The 17,407-nt window shown below is 48.2% G+C and overlaps 1 protein-coding gene across 1 annotated transcript in view; it reads left to right on the top strand.

Annotated features, from left to right (window-relative positions):
• Positions 1–7,511: 7,511 nt before the first annotated feature.
• LOC144109564 (multidrug resistance-associated protein 1-like) overlaps positions 7,512–17,407 on the top strand; it is a 40,337-nt gene continuing 30,441 nt past the window's right edge. The window contains exons 1-7 of the mRNA XM_077642386.1: positions 7,512–7,612; positions 8,101–8,325; positions 11,926–12,030; positions 13,329–13,460; positions 14,280–14,393; positions 15,175–15,239; positions 16,844–16,957. Of these exons, the coding sequence (XP_077498512.1) occupies positions 7,541–7,612; positions 8,101–8,325; positions 11,926–12,030; positions 13,329–13,460; positions 14,280–14,393; positions 15,175–15,239; positions 16,844–16,957 (827 nt within the window). The 5' untranslated portion in view covers positions 7,512–7,540. The remainder of the gene's footprint in view (positions 7,613–8,100; positions 8,326–11,925; positions 12,031–13,328; positions 13,461–14,279; positions 14,394–15,174; positions 15,240–16,843; positions 16,958–17,407) is intronic.

Genomic DNA, 17,407 nt, shown 5'->3' with positions numbered 1-17,407 from the left:
TAGCAGAACAGTACTAAACCCGTTTGAAAGAAATATATTTTGATTTTTTAAATGCTCGCTTATATCTTCCGAAGGCGCACGCCTCTTTCAGGGTTAGTAGCTGAAGCATGCGTGTGTTTTACTCTCACTAGTACTGCTCCGGGCCCAGGGTGCTAATGGCGTTAATCGTCAATGATTCTCCGGTTTATCTTGAATACCACTTCACGAAGTCGGTCTCCGGAAGGTTCTTGCTGCCTGAGTCCTCAGAAAATCAATCGCCAGTGAGACTACCTTATTGAATGTTCTCTTTCGTTCTTTTCTAGTGTAAATTGCTGGGCTAGTTAGTTAATAATGCGCAATGGTGGAATCAGCGAAACAGACACAGGACGAGAACAAGGGGGCACACACACAACACAGCGGTATTGTGTGTGTGCCTCTTTATTCTTTTCCTATACGCCTGTTTCGCTGGTTTCACCATTGTTCTTTGCTACATCGCTTTCTTCTATGTCTTCGCAGCAAAACGCTGTGAACAAGCGACGTCAGCTGGGAAATGGTTTTTTTTTTCGGAATTTCCTGCTTTTCCAAGCTTCTTGTCCACGCAGCTGACGTATAGCCGGTTAGCATAGTAGCCACGCGTATTCAAACCCCAACTTCTGTTGCGGCGAGCTCGCAAAGACTGATATTTCCTTATCTATTTCTGCCCGTCATTCCCAGCAGCCTGCAATATATTTGCTGAGACATGAAACTTGCATGAAGAAGCAGCACCAAGTAGTCAAGGCAGATGCTGCCCACGCCACATTTCATTTCGTTTGTTTTACAATCAGGGCTTTCGCATCACACAGAGGGTGGGACAGTGAAAAAAACAAATACATAAATAAAGGGCAGATACGGTAGATGTCTCTCACATGCCTCCTGTTTAAGCACACGTGGCTTCGCACTTTCTTTGAAACACAAATTTAATTATATTGTGCAGCAAATTCTCGTGTGACAGACTGCGCCATTTCCTTTCCTCCAAAAAACCAATTATTATTATATAATTTTGGAATCTGAACAGCCAAGAACTAACGACCAAGGCCAAGAAAAGCCAAAGTGCAAACGTTAGAGGACACAGCCAGTTGCAAAAAAAAAAAACTAAAGGAGGGGACTTACACAAACATTAGACCACTTTCAAGGCGAAACCATAAAGTTATAATATTTTTTCGTTCTTTCTAAAGACGCACCTGCTCATAAAGGAACGCGTACACTAGATTTAAGGTGCCTAAAAAGAAGGCGGCACGTAAAAAAAATAAAGAAAGTAATGAGCACCAGCACAACGTCAGGTGAGATCAGCTATGTCGAGGGAGGATGGATGATCGGGACCTGACTGAGGCAATCACGAACACAAAGGAAAAACAACAGGAAAGAAAAAAAAAGACAAAGTGAAACGAAGGAAAAAGCCACGGTCTGTGGGCGGCAGAGTGGCGGGCGCGGAAGCACTCACCACACATGGTCAGAGAGGCCCCCATGAGACACCACACCAACCGCGGCCAAACAAACCGGGAACACTCACGCGGCCTGGTCGCGTGTGTGATTTTCTAAGGCCGCGCTTAGACAAAATTGGCAATGGCTTAAATTGGCTAACCCTGGAATTCAGCGACAAGCAAGCACGCTTGCTAAGCGTCTGGGGCTCGTCCATAGCAGCCCCACTACACGCTCACGATTGCCGTTTACATATACCCACACGACCACGTGGCCATGACCTCGTGTCACATGATCTTACGACACCCCTGTCGGATGTCATCACGTAGCTCCAGATCGCCGCATAGGATGTTCTTAAGGTCAAAGGTCAACCCAGAGGTCACTCAGTGTCAAATGTCAAAGCTCAACTAAATGGCATGGGTCAAGGTCAGGGGTCAAGGGCTCGACACCATCCATAAGTGTACCATATATGGTCATCACGGCTATCCATGGTTGGGCTGAAGGTCGTAGAAGGTCGTTGTGCTGCCTATCTGAAGACTACTTTACCTAGCGTAGTGAAGCTTCTCGCTTCAAAACAACGGCAGCCCAAAGAGCGTGGCATCGTTGATCGCCAGACCCTAGAAGGGTCCTCAGCGCCGTAGTTCACGAGGAAAGCGGGCCACGACGTGGCACGTGACGGAGCACAACGAAAGGTAGTGCAAAGCATCCCTGGTGCGATCCACGCATAGATATGCAGCCGAGGACGAAATATCGAAACGGCGGAAATAGGCCGGACGCCGGCATGCCCTGTCAATAAGGTAACTAGGGGCCGTAACGGCGGGAAGATGCCAGGCAAGGGCAATACGTCCGGTGCCCACGAAAAAAAATGGATGGCGGATTAGCTATGTCAAGCACGAAATGTGAAATGAAAATTGGTTATAGAGGAAAGTGAATGGCGCAGTAATTGCCTTACATCTCGATGGTCACCCCAACAGCACCATAACAGTAGGGAGGTACGTGGGAATGAAACAAGAAAGAGGTGCCGTAGTGGAGGGCTCCCGAATAATTTCGACCACCTGAGGATCTTTAACCTTATATGACATCGTACAGCAGACGGGCGCCTTTGCGTGTCGCCGCGAACGAAACGCGGCCGCTGAGGCCGGGTTCGAACCCGCGAACTCCGGCTCAGTAGCCGAGCGCCCTTATCACTGAGCCACCGCAGATAGTCACGAACTGTTCGAAAGCACGTTTTTCAAACCGAAGCTTCACTACGCTAATTAAAACCGATTTCGCCATGCATTGCCAGTTGACCTTCAAGCAAGCCAGAGGTCAAGTGTGGCTATAGACCTCACCATACGTGGTCAACCATGATGCCGCGCCACTTGAGCTTTGACGCATCGATTCGCCGGTAAGAGGGCGGTAGAATAAGCCGTAGCGTTTATTGGTTGGTGAACCCCTCGCGATCAATCAACTGCCTCCTGCCAGGGTGTCGGGGTGGGCGCGCTGCCTGTTCAGTGTGCGGAATGCACTCAATGTTACAGACGCCAAGCCGCGTCAACTTGCCCGATGCAACACAGCTTTCGCTCTGTGACAGTATTAAGCAGTATTGAAATCGCAATTAATTTTTTTTTCAATCAGACACAACCGCCACCACGAACCTGAAAGTACGATTGAGATGTCCACTGACCCAGGGAGCCAGTTATGTGCCCTTCCTCAAAATCAACGGAGTCTATGCAACCTTGCAGTGCCAATTGAACCCAACGAACACAGGCGGCCTATTGCTCCGGAACCGGTCCGTGGCGGCCGCATTTCGTTGGGGGCGAAATGCAAAGGCACGCGTGTTCTGTGCGATGCCAGGGCAGGTTAAAGATTTCCAGGCGGTCGAGGTTGTTAGGCTGGGGATTTAGGTTTACCCGCCGCGGTGTCCCAGTGCACTCGGCTTCTGAGCTGGGGGACCCGGGTTCGAATCAAACCGTGGCGACCGCGTTTCAATGGAGGTGAAACACAAAAGCTCCCGTGTGCTGCGCGATTTAAGTAGCTCTCCAGATGCTCTAAATTATTCCGGAGCCCTCCACTACTGCACCTCTATCTTCCATTCTTCTCTAAGTCTCTCCTTCATCCCTTCCCTTACGGCGGCGCGGTTCAGGTATCCGCCGATGTGAGAGATATTGCGCCATTTCCATTCTCCAAAAGCAAATTTTCAATTTTTTTTATTAGGGTTTAACAAGCTTGTCTCGAAGCTTTGGTTATAGTCCTCCTATGACCGAGCTATAATTACCTTAAACGAGGCCAGAAAAATGTGTAGTTTATCCACTTTTGCAGGCTCCGCCATGCGGCTTCCCTGCGGGAGGAGGCTTATCCACACGCATCGTTCCACCATGGGTATGGCAATTTATTACTAGCAGTAGACCACACAGTGGACTGGAAATTCTCAGTAGCGTTCAGAATTGAGGAAAACACCTGCGATACCATGTTGGTGTGAGCCCTGTCGGTACGAGATGTAAGGTACGAGCCCAACTGAGCTTTGTAGGTGGCATGGTTCACTAAATTTCGGGCACAACCGTTATCTTGGAGTGGACTCACCAAGGCATTATAAGTCATTAGAAAATTGTCAATAGATGTACCGCAGTTAACTGTCGACCATGACTTTATACTTACACCTCCTGCTGCCTAGGTTAAATCGATGTCTGACCAGGAATTGGCACGGGAGAAATTTATGGCCCGAGTATTCCAGCAGCGCACATCATTTGCGTGCAACTGTCTCTCCCAAAGAGACAGCTGCACGCCCTGCACACAAATTTTTCCCACCAAACAAAACCACTTGTAACAGCTGTCCACATGAGTCAGAGTAGTTATCCCAGACCATATGATGCGAGTTGAAGTCCCCTGCAGAGACAACGGCATTAGAGTTGCCAAGTAATCTGTCTTGACATTCTGTTATACTACATCTTCTAGCCACTGTAACAGTTGCACACTGCGGTAATGTGAGGTATGCTCCTAAAAGCTCACATTCAGGAAGCATTACTTTTGTACTTACTGTTGTCCAGCGAAAAAGTTTTCTAAAGAGGGTCAATAACCTGCTCTTACCATTTATACGATCCGCTCTGAAAACACTAAATGTGTTTTTTAAGGAGAATGCGTTTACGGAGAGGAGGTGAAAGAGGTGATTTTCTTGTAACACCAATATGTGTGGGTATGAGTTGAAAGGAGTAGCTCTAAATCTGCAACCGAAGATACAATAGAGCGGTAATTCTACTGGGGAACCTTTACACCTGCCATGATTACTGTTCGAAAACAAGGGCCACCAGAGCCTCTTCTACCTTATCAGCTGGGGAGGGATATTTGAAGCCCCATTTTTAGTTTTGACTTGGAGAAGGGTGTACTTAAAGGGCGAGATAGAAGCACGATGCTTCTGCGCAGGGCATGTCATTTCCACATCATTAATGCAAACACTCTTGCGAGAAATCCTGATAGGGACGCTTTGAGAGGCAAGCTTTCGCCGGCAAGCTGGCGAACCGAGCTGCTGAGCTCCCTCCCGGGGAGATGAGATGTGTCTGGGAAAAACGCGAATCAAAGTCACATTAACCCAAGCATGCAGAGTTAGCCTGGCATTGTCCAAACGTCCTCAACTGTGTAACTGCTTCACAAGAAAGAAAAAGCATAAATCACCAGGAAACGAAGGAGGCAGGAACAGTAGTCGTGATCGGTCTTCGGCTTCAGCGGGAGAGAGAAAACCAGTAGGCAGCGTGCTTTCATTCGGTTGTATATAGCTGTTCTCGCGTAAAAAAATTAATAATTAGTTTTAGGAAAAGGAAATCGCGCCGTAACTGTATAAAATGTATTCCTTGGTAGTGGTGGTGGAAACATTTATTGCCAAGCAATACAGAGGGGGCAAACCCCTAACATGGCACGACGGAACCCTTAGGGGGCTGCCCTTACAGGGCAAAGGACAGCCCTTTGAGGGCTACCTGCTTCAGGGCGTCGGCAATTATCCGGCGCTAGTCAGCAGCAGCGGCGCTGGCGAGGGGAATCTCCCAGTATGACTCCGTCGTGGTGGGGGATGGAAGGTGTGGAAAGGCAGGATATGTATATGTGAGGAGTACGTGAAGAAAGTCTGCCGGTTTCCCACAGAGCTTACAGGAAGCGAGGAATTGATTGGGGTAGCCGGCATGAAGGAGAATAGGGTAGGGAGCAGTTCGGGGTCTGGAATCGGCGCCAGTGGGAGGTAAGGGTTAAGGTTACGGAGGGAGCCGGTGGATTGTAAACGCGCCGTGTATCTCTGTAGTTGGTAAGAATATCTTTGAACGTAAGCAGACGCTCCTGGGATGGCGGAGGAGTTCCAACTCCGGCCGAGAAAGTTATACCTCGGGCGAGGGAGTGGACCTCCTCGTTACCCGGGAGGCCTGTGCGTGCGGGGTTCAAGATTAGGCGTCGGCTCAAAAGCGGACGTTCAAGCAGAATCGAGGCTACCAGTGCTCCTTGCGGGCGAATTGTGCGAAGGTCAGGAGAGGGTTTCATACGTGCCAATGGGCACATGCTGCTGTTTCGCGCGCATTTCAATCTCTCTTGTCGCGAGCGGGTTTCCTACGATGCCAACGCCTCATCACGGCCAGCGGCAAAACTAGGTGTGCGGCGATGAACCAGGCGACGAAGGAGGTTTTAGGTATCTCCCGATGCGAGCTGCTCTTCATGGCGGGCGCCTCATTCACCGCCGCACGCATACTTTTGCCAATCGCCGAGAAGCGGCGCTCGCAGCTTTGACAATAATTGCCACGGTCGGCATACGGTTCGCCGAGACCTCCACTACGCACCACTTCTTTTCTTCTCTCAGTCCCTCCTTTATCCTTTCCTTTACGTCGCGGTTTAGGTGTCAGCCGAGATGTGAGACTACTGCGCCATTTCCTTTCCCCCAAAACCAAATTCGATTTTCATTTTTTCGATGACCAAACATGGAAACTGCCGGTACAATACACATACTCCCGTTATTAGTCAGCCAACTAGGGAGAGCTAGGAGGCGGCCTTGTGCCGTTCGCACCTGGAGGCCAAGCGGGCCCCGGTCCAGAGAGCACGGGTGGCAGCGGCGGTCAATGGCGTCTCGGAATAGGAACTGCCACCCAGCGCAACAACCATCCCCACCTCCCATTTAAAATTCCATACAGTGCAGCAATAAATGTTTCACCTCCTCCTTTATGGAGACATTTCCGGAGAGGAAGTAGTGGAGGGCACTAATGAGAAACAGCGCTACCACATGGAAAAGGGGCACTTTGTTGACCTAAATTGCGGTGAGGCGAAAGCCTTTAGCGAGGTGTTGGTGCTTGTGTCGCTAATGTGTGGCCAAGATGTTGATTAAAGACTACACAATTGTTCGCTTCACGACACTTTCCCTGACGTTCATTAGCGCACGCACGCTTGGTTGCTGGAGACAGGAGAGCGTTTAGGCGGCATCCTTCCGGATCGGCGTTCAGGAGGCGTCTGGTGAGATTGTCTGGGGATGGCTCCTCTCGAACGATGATGGCGGCACTCAATGACGTCACACGCATGCGCAGTAGGCTATAGCGCAGGTGCATTGTCTGCTGGCGCCTTGCACCTGCGCAGTCCATTATCGTATACTGAGTTCCCAGTTACGACATACTACACCAACCACTAGTATTACGTATTAACTGATTACTGATTCACCAATTACCAATCGCCAATTAACTAATTACTAATTAACTAGTTATTATTATTATTTAAATTTGAGGGAACCTGTCTGCTTAGGTGGAGCAATGCGAAAGTATGTGTTTTGAGGAACGGAAAGGTTTTTGAGGAAAGGACGCAGTAGCTCTCAGATCTCAAAATCCCGGTGGTCACCTCAACCACGTTTGATTGACAGCTATAGTGTGACACTTTTACGCGAAGATCCCCTCTGGCAAGTCATGAGCCTATAGACGATTTCGCCTTAAAAGTTTGTATTTTGTAGGAAGTTTGTAGGAGTAGACACCCAGGTTTTCATTTCTTGACTAACCATGTGGACGGACCACCCACGCAACCACCACGCTTCGTCACGAGCCCTCGTAAAGAGGCGAAGAAGAAGACAATCACCGCGTGCACGGCTCGCTCATTCGTTCGGGCCTGTCTTCTGAGGATGACCAGCTGCGCCTCTGCCACGTCCGGTGTTCCTGGCCGCTGCCATGGGCTCTGCGAGACGCCACTCTGGGTAAGTTTACCAACGCATGCAGCGCACGTCTATCTGCCTTTAGCGCCACAAAGCTCATAGCGTGGACGAGGTGCCCTCTGACCCAGCGAGCCAGTTATGCTCGTTTCCTTTGCTTTCGTGACTGTCTCAGAGGCATCCATCTACTTGGGTATTTTGCCGGGTATAAGGCTAATAGTGCTGTTTACGCACGGGTGGAATGCACAGCACGAACTTGTTAGATCATCCCATGCTTGCTGCATGCAATTTTCAATAAGGGTAGTCCCCGCCTGGTTATGGGCAATCCGCTTTGTGTGTAGGCGCCATTTTCTGAGGCCAACAACAACAACAAGATGCCTTAAGAAAGTAGGGAAGTGGTAGCCTCTCGTGTGTCTGTGCCTCTCTCGTCTCGCCGTTTTTTGCTGCGAAGATCCTGATTTCGAAGGCATTTGTACGGCCTTCAAACGCGCTCTAAGGACCCTGATGGAACCTTCTTTCCGGTGGGCTCCCAGCTCGACGACGACTTTCTGGCCTCCCACGGCGTCGGCATCGGGGGCATCAACGCGTCTTCTTTAGCGAGGGGCGCGTTGCCCCCGCTGTCTCCTTGTCTTCGCGGCACCCTGCTTGCGTGGGTGCCGTGCGCATTCCTGTGGCTGGCGGCGCCCTTCGAGTTCTACCGCATCGCCTGCAGCGAGGCCCGGCCGCTGCAATGGACGGTCACCAGCTCCATCAAGATGGTACGCCATGACAAGCAGAGGGGGGTAGTCGCTTTAGGAAATAATATTTGCTTTATGGGGAAAGGAAATGACGCAGTATGTCTTACATCTCGGCGGACACCTGAACCGCGCCTTAAGGGAACGAATAAAGGAGGGACTGAGAGAAGAAAGGAAGAGAGATATGCCGTAGAGGACGGTTCCAGAATAATTTCGACCACCTGGGGATCTTTAACGTGCACTGACATCGCACGGCACACAGGCTCCTTTGCGTTTCGCCTCCATCGAAACGGTGCAGCCGCGGTCGGGTTCGAACCCGGGAACTCCGGATCAGTAGCCGAGCGCTCTAACTACTGAGGCACCGCGGGGGGTTGGCGAAACCGCCCTGTTTTATTATTGCGATAACATTAGAGAAACCACCCCGTCTCATTGTTGCGATAACATTAGAAGGGAAAAATAGTTTTTTTGAGAAAAGAAGACTCGGTAATTGTCTCACATCTCGGTGGACACCTGAACCGCGCCGTAAGGAAGAGATAAAGAAGGAAGTGAAAGAAGAAAGAGAAAAGGGGGTGCCATAGTGGACGGTGTAACGTTGAGAGACCGGAAGCGGGCAGAGTTGGTGAGGGACGAAATTCGGGTAAATGGCATCCTAGCCGAAATCAATAGAAAGAAATGGGCTGGGGCAGGGCATGTAATGCGAAGGAAAGATAATCAAAGGTTATTAAGGGTAACGGAGTGGATTTCACGGCAAGGGAAGCGTAACAGGGGCTGGCAGAAAGTTAGGTGGATGGATGAGATTAAGCGGTTTTCGGGGATACGGTGGCTGCTGTTTCGCAAGGGACAGTTTTAATTGGAGAGACATGTGAGAATCCTTTGTCCTGCAGTGGGCGTACTCAGGCTAATCATAGGTCACAATAGAAAGTTGTACAGCTAATTCTCGATGTAGCTTACGGTGTTGGCGCAGTAGTCATGTCACGTGATCAGCGCCGGCCGCGTTACAATGCGCCGTGACGTTACCACGATCCTGCAGCCATCCGAGCGCGACAGCGCCACACGTTATCAGCACAGCGGTCGTAACCCTGCTCCACGACGGCATCAAGAGCATGCCTCCATCCATGTGTGACTACTGCCGTCTACATGATCAGGTCACACCAAGTAAACCTCCAACATGACGTCATCGCGAGCATGCAGCGGGCTGAACGCGTTCCGCGTCTCCAGATCACATGGCTACTCGGCGATTCTGATTGCTAGAATCTCGAGTGCCCCATTCAAGCGACTAACGATGATCAGATAAGGGCTATGAAAGTGTTCGGGAGAATATATTGACGCCAAGATTACGCAACTCAGTCGTTGTCACAGGACCACAAATTGCAGACGCTCACAAGAACAACGCATTACTGAGAAAAAGCAATCATAGAACAATTTTAGTGCGCAACCTCTTACAGTGGCCATTCCGCGCAGTTAAGCGTTGTGTGTTTGTCTGAAGCCTGTTTTGAGGCAGGCTGCTCACCTGCTCATCGCATGGTGGGCAACTTGCCCACCATTTGTGAGAGCTTGCTCAACAAGAGCAACCTGGGTCGCATCTTAACCAAAAGCAACCGAAGTCCCACCGATGGCAACATCTGCCGTAGAGCCTGCCTTGTGCTACTGCGCACTGCTCGCCTGCCCTGCCCATCGGGTGGCTTGCTTGCCACGGCGTAGCCGGTGGTAACCAGGCGAGAACCTGCGACGCTAATTAGGCGGCACCGCCCCTAAGCGCAACGAGCTAAGCGGAACGAGCAGCAGCGGTTAGGAGGATAATGTGAGTCGAACAATGCTTGCACAGTATCTATAAACTGAAGAAGTTCGGGTGGTAATTAGGTGGTAGCCTGGTACCTCCTAGTAGGTCGTAGCTCCGACCTATCGGTGACGTCATGCTAGCGCACACATCCGCATTGGGCGTAATTACCTAAATCGACTGTCATTTCTTTGTGAACAGGTCATCGCTTTCTTGCTTAGTTCCTGCATACAGTCATGATCACTTCTGTGGCCCTCACGCCCACCGGCACGATACTTTGACCAGGAGGAATTTATTTCAACGGTGAAGCTTCGATGAAAACTAATTGATACCTTCTTCTTGTGGCTATATATGCCGCACAGAGGGGCACGCAAATAAATAATTACTCATGAATTTAAATCTTTTCTCTATTGGGGTTTCCCTTATGTACACTGCAATAACCTCATAGTAGAACCAATGGGTCGCTTTGATTGCCCTTCGTCATGCGACCGATGATGACGTCTCGTTATAATGAGGCAATTTCCGATGCATGGGTGTTAAACACCGGACGCTGTACAAGAAAATTATCACATTTTTCCCGCTCTAAGTAGCGAACACGTGATAGCGATACCCTTGTCTTGCACTCCACCAACATCCCTCACCCCTTAGCCCACCAACCTCACATGACCGCAGATGACACATTGTCCAGAACATCACTTTCTTCGCCCACATCGTACGTATTGCGTTGGTCCACATCAATCGCATATCCACAAATGACTCACAAGACCCGAACCACATGGCTTTTAGGGACTAGGCATACCTGGATGGGATTATTATTATTCAATATAGGCGCATGACCATAACGACTAGCGTGCCACGGCCAGTGCGACGTGATTAACGAGAACACAGTGGACAAGGCGGAGATGAAAAGACATGATACTAAGCGCTGTTTTGTACATGCCAACTCAAAGCCATTTAGCGCTAAGTAGAGGCTTTAATGCCGGCAGCTACGGCGCCCCACCTCAGGAAAAACACCGTGTCACTTATCACTCTAAACGTGCTCCTGCTTGAGATGCGTGCAGGTTATTTCATTCGCTCCCACTGTCTTAAGCTGAGCGGTGGACTTGTTGGTTGAACGTTGCATGAAGGGTGCGAATGTCCGTCCGTGTGTGCAGCAGTCTTTTAACGTTAAGACGTTTACAGCGCGGTGGGTCACCAGTGGGTCACGCGATGTATTTATGCTAGGCGGTCACGAACACTTATTCACGCGATGAAGCCATCAGACCGGTCATATTTTTCAAGGTGCCCGTGAAAAGAACATTACTTCGGTCGTTATTTGTCAGCGATTTCAAGAAGTTGGCTTCGCTGGCGGTTCATTAATGGGTCATGCCGCATTCAACGAAATGTAAGGATGGCCCACCGGTGGGCCACTTTCCGGAGGATTACGGCTACGGATATCGCTGTCGCAGTGAACGTGCTAGCAGCACACATCTACACGGGACGTCCAGCAACTGCCCCACGTATATGTGTTCGTGCTCTCAGGCTTTATACAACTAAACCTCGTTATAACGAAGTTGAGTTGGCCCGGCGATGACTTAATTATAGCCGTAACTTTGTTATAACCCGTTCTGAACGCGATTTCAAGATGAGTCTTTCCTTCGTTATATCCAATATATCGTTATAACAAATTTCGACTATATTTGCTGTTTCTTTGCCTCATACACTGCTTTCACGGGTCGAAGAAATTATGTAAAGATTGGGCGTCACCTGTGCTTGTGTCGTACAGGTACAGTGTCAGAAAGCATTGGTAATTACGCCCTCTGAAAGGAGATGCTTTTGTTAAGACGCACCTCTCGTTGTAATTACAGATCCTGTCTGTGGGAACAGCGACCGCGCACCTATCCCTGCTGCTTTCCGAGGACGCCCTGCTGAAGGAAGAGTTCAGTGGCACCACCTTCAAGCTGCTTACGCTAGTGAGTCCGAACGCTGTTTTGGTGAGGGTTTAAATAAAAGCTGCTCCTTCGCAGATGGTACGCATAGTTCCTACACTAGAGGCATCTGCTGGAGGCCAGAGGTTACCCCGGACTTGCGCAGTTATGTCTTTACTCTCTTGCTGCTTTTTAGTATATACAGACGTTGTTCATTCGCTATAGTAGTGAACACTTACCTGTCATTAAAAGTGGTGGTGACAGAAAAAAACAGAAAAAGGCCCAAACTTTCAGTGGTGCAAAATCGATAGGAGGTGATCTGCCAGGCAATATTTAGCCTTTGGCCGCATCATTATTTTCAGACGTTATTTAGGAATAAATAAAGTAACAAAAGGAGTGTGACATCAGGCATCACAAGTAATGCGTGGTTACCGGGTAGTCTACTTGCAGGCGGGTAGAATGCGCCGATTGCTCGGCTTGATGTTAGCACTGAAAGAGTAATTTCAACCGCTATTTGGTATACTTAGCATTAGAACAGTATGAAAGTTCCAGAGCCGGGTCGCAGACTGGGACAAAATTTTTCTTCAACAAGTAGTATTGAATAAGCTATGCATTTATGACCTCTGCAGCAGCATTGAAGGCTTTCATTGAAGGAAACATTTCGTGTTGAATGCCCACTCTGCGTTTGACTTTGCCGCATTTGTTATGAACTTCACTTTCACTGGACAATCCGGTTGAGTGTGTGCCAAAGTAAGGTGGTGGCTACGACAGCGACTCTCAAATCAGTTTCAAATTTTCTAAAGGAACGAACACGCCATATATCTAGATAGCTCACTGAGTACTCAGATGGACATTAAGAACAGTAATTTTCTCGGTATATCACAGGATTCATTGAAACACGCGATGCATAGCGGCCTTAAATTCCTCACTTAAGAAGGTGTGTGCAAGTTTCATCCGCTCCTATGAATACCAGGCAACTGGGCTACTACGCTACAAATGTCAGCTGGGGTAGCACACCGGTTTCTTCCTCCGGTTAACCTCCCTGGATTTCCTTATTTTTCCTCTGCCTCCTCCTCCTCATTCGCATCTTACATCTTTCGGATTTTACCCCGGGCTTATTTTGTCGTGTCCTGCTGGGTCTGATATTTTACATGCTTTTGATTCGAAAGGCAGCTGATACTATAGATTGAGGTGGCAAGTGCAGTCTTACACTGTTGCCCCGACACGCACAGATGAAAGACCTGTTTCGGTGTGTGGTCAAACTACGTGACTGGCTGCCGAATTTCATCGTAACTGAGGCGCCCTATTTGGAGAGTACTTCAAGTTCACCTTGATACTTGCAGGTCCTCGCTTGCGTTCTGCAGTCATTGACGCGAGTGGCCGGCTTGAGTTCGTCGGTAGTGCAGTTTGGTTTCTGGATGCTCTTCTTCATAAGCTCCACCATCACGTCAGCGAGCATCTACACGGACGCTACGGTACGGTCGCATTTGTCAGCATTTTTGAGCAATGAAAAACGATGTGAAGTGATCTGGAATTTTCAATAAGAGTTGTATGGCTGTTTGGAACTTGTGATCGGAGTAAGTGCGGTACGTGTGCCTGACAAAAGGCATGTATATAAAAGCCAAAGTTATGCACTCACTGTTCATTTTAAATTTATTCCTGCCATATTTACCAGACCTAGGAACGTTTCTTGCCTTGCAAAGTGTTACGGTGTGAGACTATTTAATTATTTGAGGGTTACTCCAGCAATCTAATCGAATACCTTAACTATTACACATTACCCTACTATAGTGGAAATTCACAAGGATGCCATTGATGAAATAAAAGAGGTTTGTTGGAGATTGAGTTCAAAATGACAGAATTATGGCGTGAAAAAAGTGCCAATATATTTTCTTATCGGTGCTCCAACCTAAAATGGCTTGCCGAAGTCACAACAAAACCCTGTTGTCTCATTATATTATTCGATCATCACTGCGTCCCCGGGTTGCGTAGAATAAAACGATTCCGAATGGTTGCTCCAGTGCTTTCCCTGGTTCCGGTTTGAAAAAAGCAAACGCCATAAGCACGTTTTTTTTTCGAGATGATGCGTGTCTATTCTTCCTATATTATTGCGTTGGACTTTTCTCCACGGTACTTTTGAGGTTTCCATCAATAAGCGCCATTGCTTCGAGCACTTTGCACTAGCAGGGAACACGGAAACATGTATCTACGGCATACGAAATCAAGAACCTGCGTCTAATGTTTTTTTTAAATATGTAATACCAACACTTGCGCTTGCATATTCTTCCGTGCAGGAGTTCCGATCATGGTCCAGGGCTGGTTGCTATATGCACTTTTTCGTCGTCTCCCTGTCTGCCATCCTGCTCGTGATGAACTCTTTCGCGGATCTCAGTCGCCGCGAGAAGTTGGTGAGCGGTTGGAAGTGGACAGCTTGCAATGCAACGCCAATGGTTCCGAATCACAGGCCTACGAAGGAGGAGATCCCTTGCGTTTATTTTTTGTGATGCGCACACCAGGACGAGCGTAATACAGAGATAGCGAAACTGATGCGACGGTTTCACCTGAAGCGACGTTTTTACTTACCGGTTTCGGCTCGAGGCGTTAATAACGTAAATTGACCGTCTCTTCAGCCGACGGCGAAACACAAAATGAGAATGAAAAGGAATCGCTACCGGCCGAGTTTTTTGAAGTACCACCCTAGAATGACTAGAAAAGAGAAGAACCAAGAATTTTTCTCTTTCACTAAAAGGCAATAAATAACTGAATAGGATTTCTTGTTATATTTGCATGTTGGGCTGAAAAAATACATACTCCATTGTTTACGCTACTCCTGCGTAAAGTGTTAATGTGAGTTAAAGATTCGGACACAGAGCGCTAGCGCGCAGCGCCTCCCGGTGTTGTACGATGCCTCACCCTACTCCTTTTATCCGTTTTGTAACGTGACTACTATGTTATGCGCAGCACTGAGTTCAAGTTATGTGCACCAATTCCTATATACGGCACTCCAGAAACTCTCTTGTGCCTTCCTTTTAAAGGTATGACGTCGATAATACGTCGAGGCCTGTTTTCACGCTCAATGATAAAGGGAGCGCTGATGCTGTTTACAGCACCTCTACGCTTTCACCACAGCTTTTGCAATGCAATAAAATTAGAGTGTGAAAACATGACTGCCTTATTTGCCTTTTCCAGAAAATCAGAGCACCCGTGGCAGAGAGTTCGTTTCCGTCGAGAATGACGTTCCAGTGGATGAGCCCGTAAGCGAAGGCTTTCTCTTTAGAACAAAGATTCTCACAGCCAATTCTTTACCAGTTTTTAACTCCATATCATGGAGAGGTTGGCTTAAGCAAGCCGACATATTTCTGTGGTGGCCTACAAGACAACATTTACCAAACCTCACAGAAATCGGTTCCTTGGATATAGTAGATCGCGGAGCAATCTAAGGCGTAATCCGCGACGTTAGCAAACTTTCTTCGCATATTGTAAAGGCGGCGTCCGGTTTTTGGAATATTTCTTTTCACTGTTTTTCGTCCCGGCTGCCGCAGGACACCAGTAGTTAGCGTCCGCAAGGATAGTGTATGCTACCGTTTAGTGGGTATGATTTGAGTGTTACCTTCTGCAGGTGCAGCCATATACTAAACAGCGTCCGTTACAAGAATTCTTTAGTCAGTCTTTAGGCTGTGCAGTGTCTTTTGTAAAAAGTCTATAGAAAATTAATGCACACAAGTCTGTGGAGAATACAAATCTTATTGACAGTCTACCGAAGTGGTAGCCGAGTGGTTGAGCATCCATGAACCTCGCGTGCCGGAAGCGCGGGGTTCGATCCTCAGTGCCGCCAAGCACCCACCGATGATAAAATGGCTACAAGCTTTCCCATGGCCTGATGCTCGGTTAATCAGAAGTTAAATTCTTAGAAAATGGGTCTTTGGCCCCAACTTGAGTAATCGAAGATACCTTGTGCCAAGGCGCTCTTTGGCCATAGACGCCCTTTCGCCATAAAAATCCATAATCATCATCATCTTATAGACAGTCTGTAGGTAATCCATAGATGCATGGGAAGGCAATAGATTGTGTATGAACTCTACAGTCTCTAGACTGTTGTTATAGGAGATATCAGCTAGCAGCTCTGGCGTTCACTTTGCAAGCTTCACAGTTAAAACAAAGCGGCAATGAAAATGAGGGAAGGGAGCCGATGTTAGAGCTGGCCATATGTTTGATGCGCAGACATTTACTGTACGATCTTCAACGTGCGATTGTCGCGTCTCTGTGTTTCTACGAAATGAAACGGTGCTCTTTTGATGACACTGTTCATAAAACAGCGCTCATGAGAGCACCAATGGACGATCTAAACATGTTTTCCTCAGCCGTATAGCACAATAGCAAAATTGCTCATCACCAGGCTATTATGTGTGGACGTACCGGAGTTGCTGCTACTCTCAGGCATGGTGCCTAATGGACTGTGCTCATCATGGCTGCTAATCCGGCTCATTTGTCCTATCCAACAATTCTGGACAAAGCCATAATTGAACAGAAAAAATTTGAGTGCAATATTTGTTATATAATGAAAGATTTTACCATAAAAATCAATATAACTGCAGATCTCCCATCAGCAGGCTTGCATTTTGTGCGATTATCGATTTTGCTAACGTTAAAAGCACTCCAACTCGATTTTTAGGACAGTATTAACTGCTTGATTGCAAGCGATGGAAACACTATAAAGGAGTGGTTCTGCTGAAAACCTTAAGAAGGGACCATTGCCTTCGACATTTCTTTACCAGTACCTCGCAGTTTTTCAATATTCAATATTTTTGTCCAGAAATGTTGGCCATGATCCATGCTCGCCTCTGTTCACTCCACACAGGATGATATTGAAAGGTTTTCGCACGACTCTAACCGAAGACAACATCCCTCCGCTCGTGGACGAGATGAACCCCGCTGCTTGTGCTCAGATCTTGCTGGAAAGTTGGAGTCCGCGGTGAGGATAACTTTTTGTTTTTGGCGACGGCCGTCCAAATCTTGGTGCAGAGTCCTGTGACTCCGATTAAAAGCGCAAGCTGGATGAACAGATGGGTAAAAACGGATAAACATAGCGCTGGTGATAAATGACCAAGCAGTGCGCCTGATCTACCTGAAAACTGCTGCATACGAATGGCTAGTCGAATGAGTCCAATTCATAATCCAACTCGCCCAAATAAAAGTTTCTTGTCCAGTGCATTCACGTCCTTACGCCGACAGCTGTCTCTCGAACTTCCACCTTTGTTCCATTTCTGCGTGCTGTTTTCGCTTTATTAAAGATCTGCAGTGGGGGCCTACTCGTTTGGGCATACGCCTTGCATGCTACAGTGGAATGGCTCGATGCCCAGTGCTGCCGGGTACTGCATGCTGCCGTCAGGACCCTGCAATCGGTACAACATTTTTTCTAACC

This window comes from Amblyomma americanum, chromosome 11 (assembly GCF_052857255.1).
Source record: "Amblyomma americanum isolate KBUSLIRL-KWMA chromosome 11, ASM5285725v1, whole genome shotgun sequence".
NCBI lineage: Eukaryota > Metazoa > Arthropoda > Arachnida > Ixodida > Ixodidae > Amblyomma > Amblyomma americanum.
The sequence above is the reverse complement of the archived record's forward strand: the minus strand, read 5'-3'. Positions and strand labels throughout refer to the sequence as shown.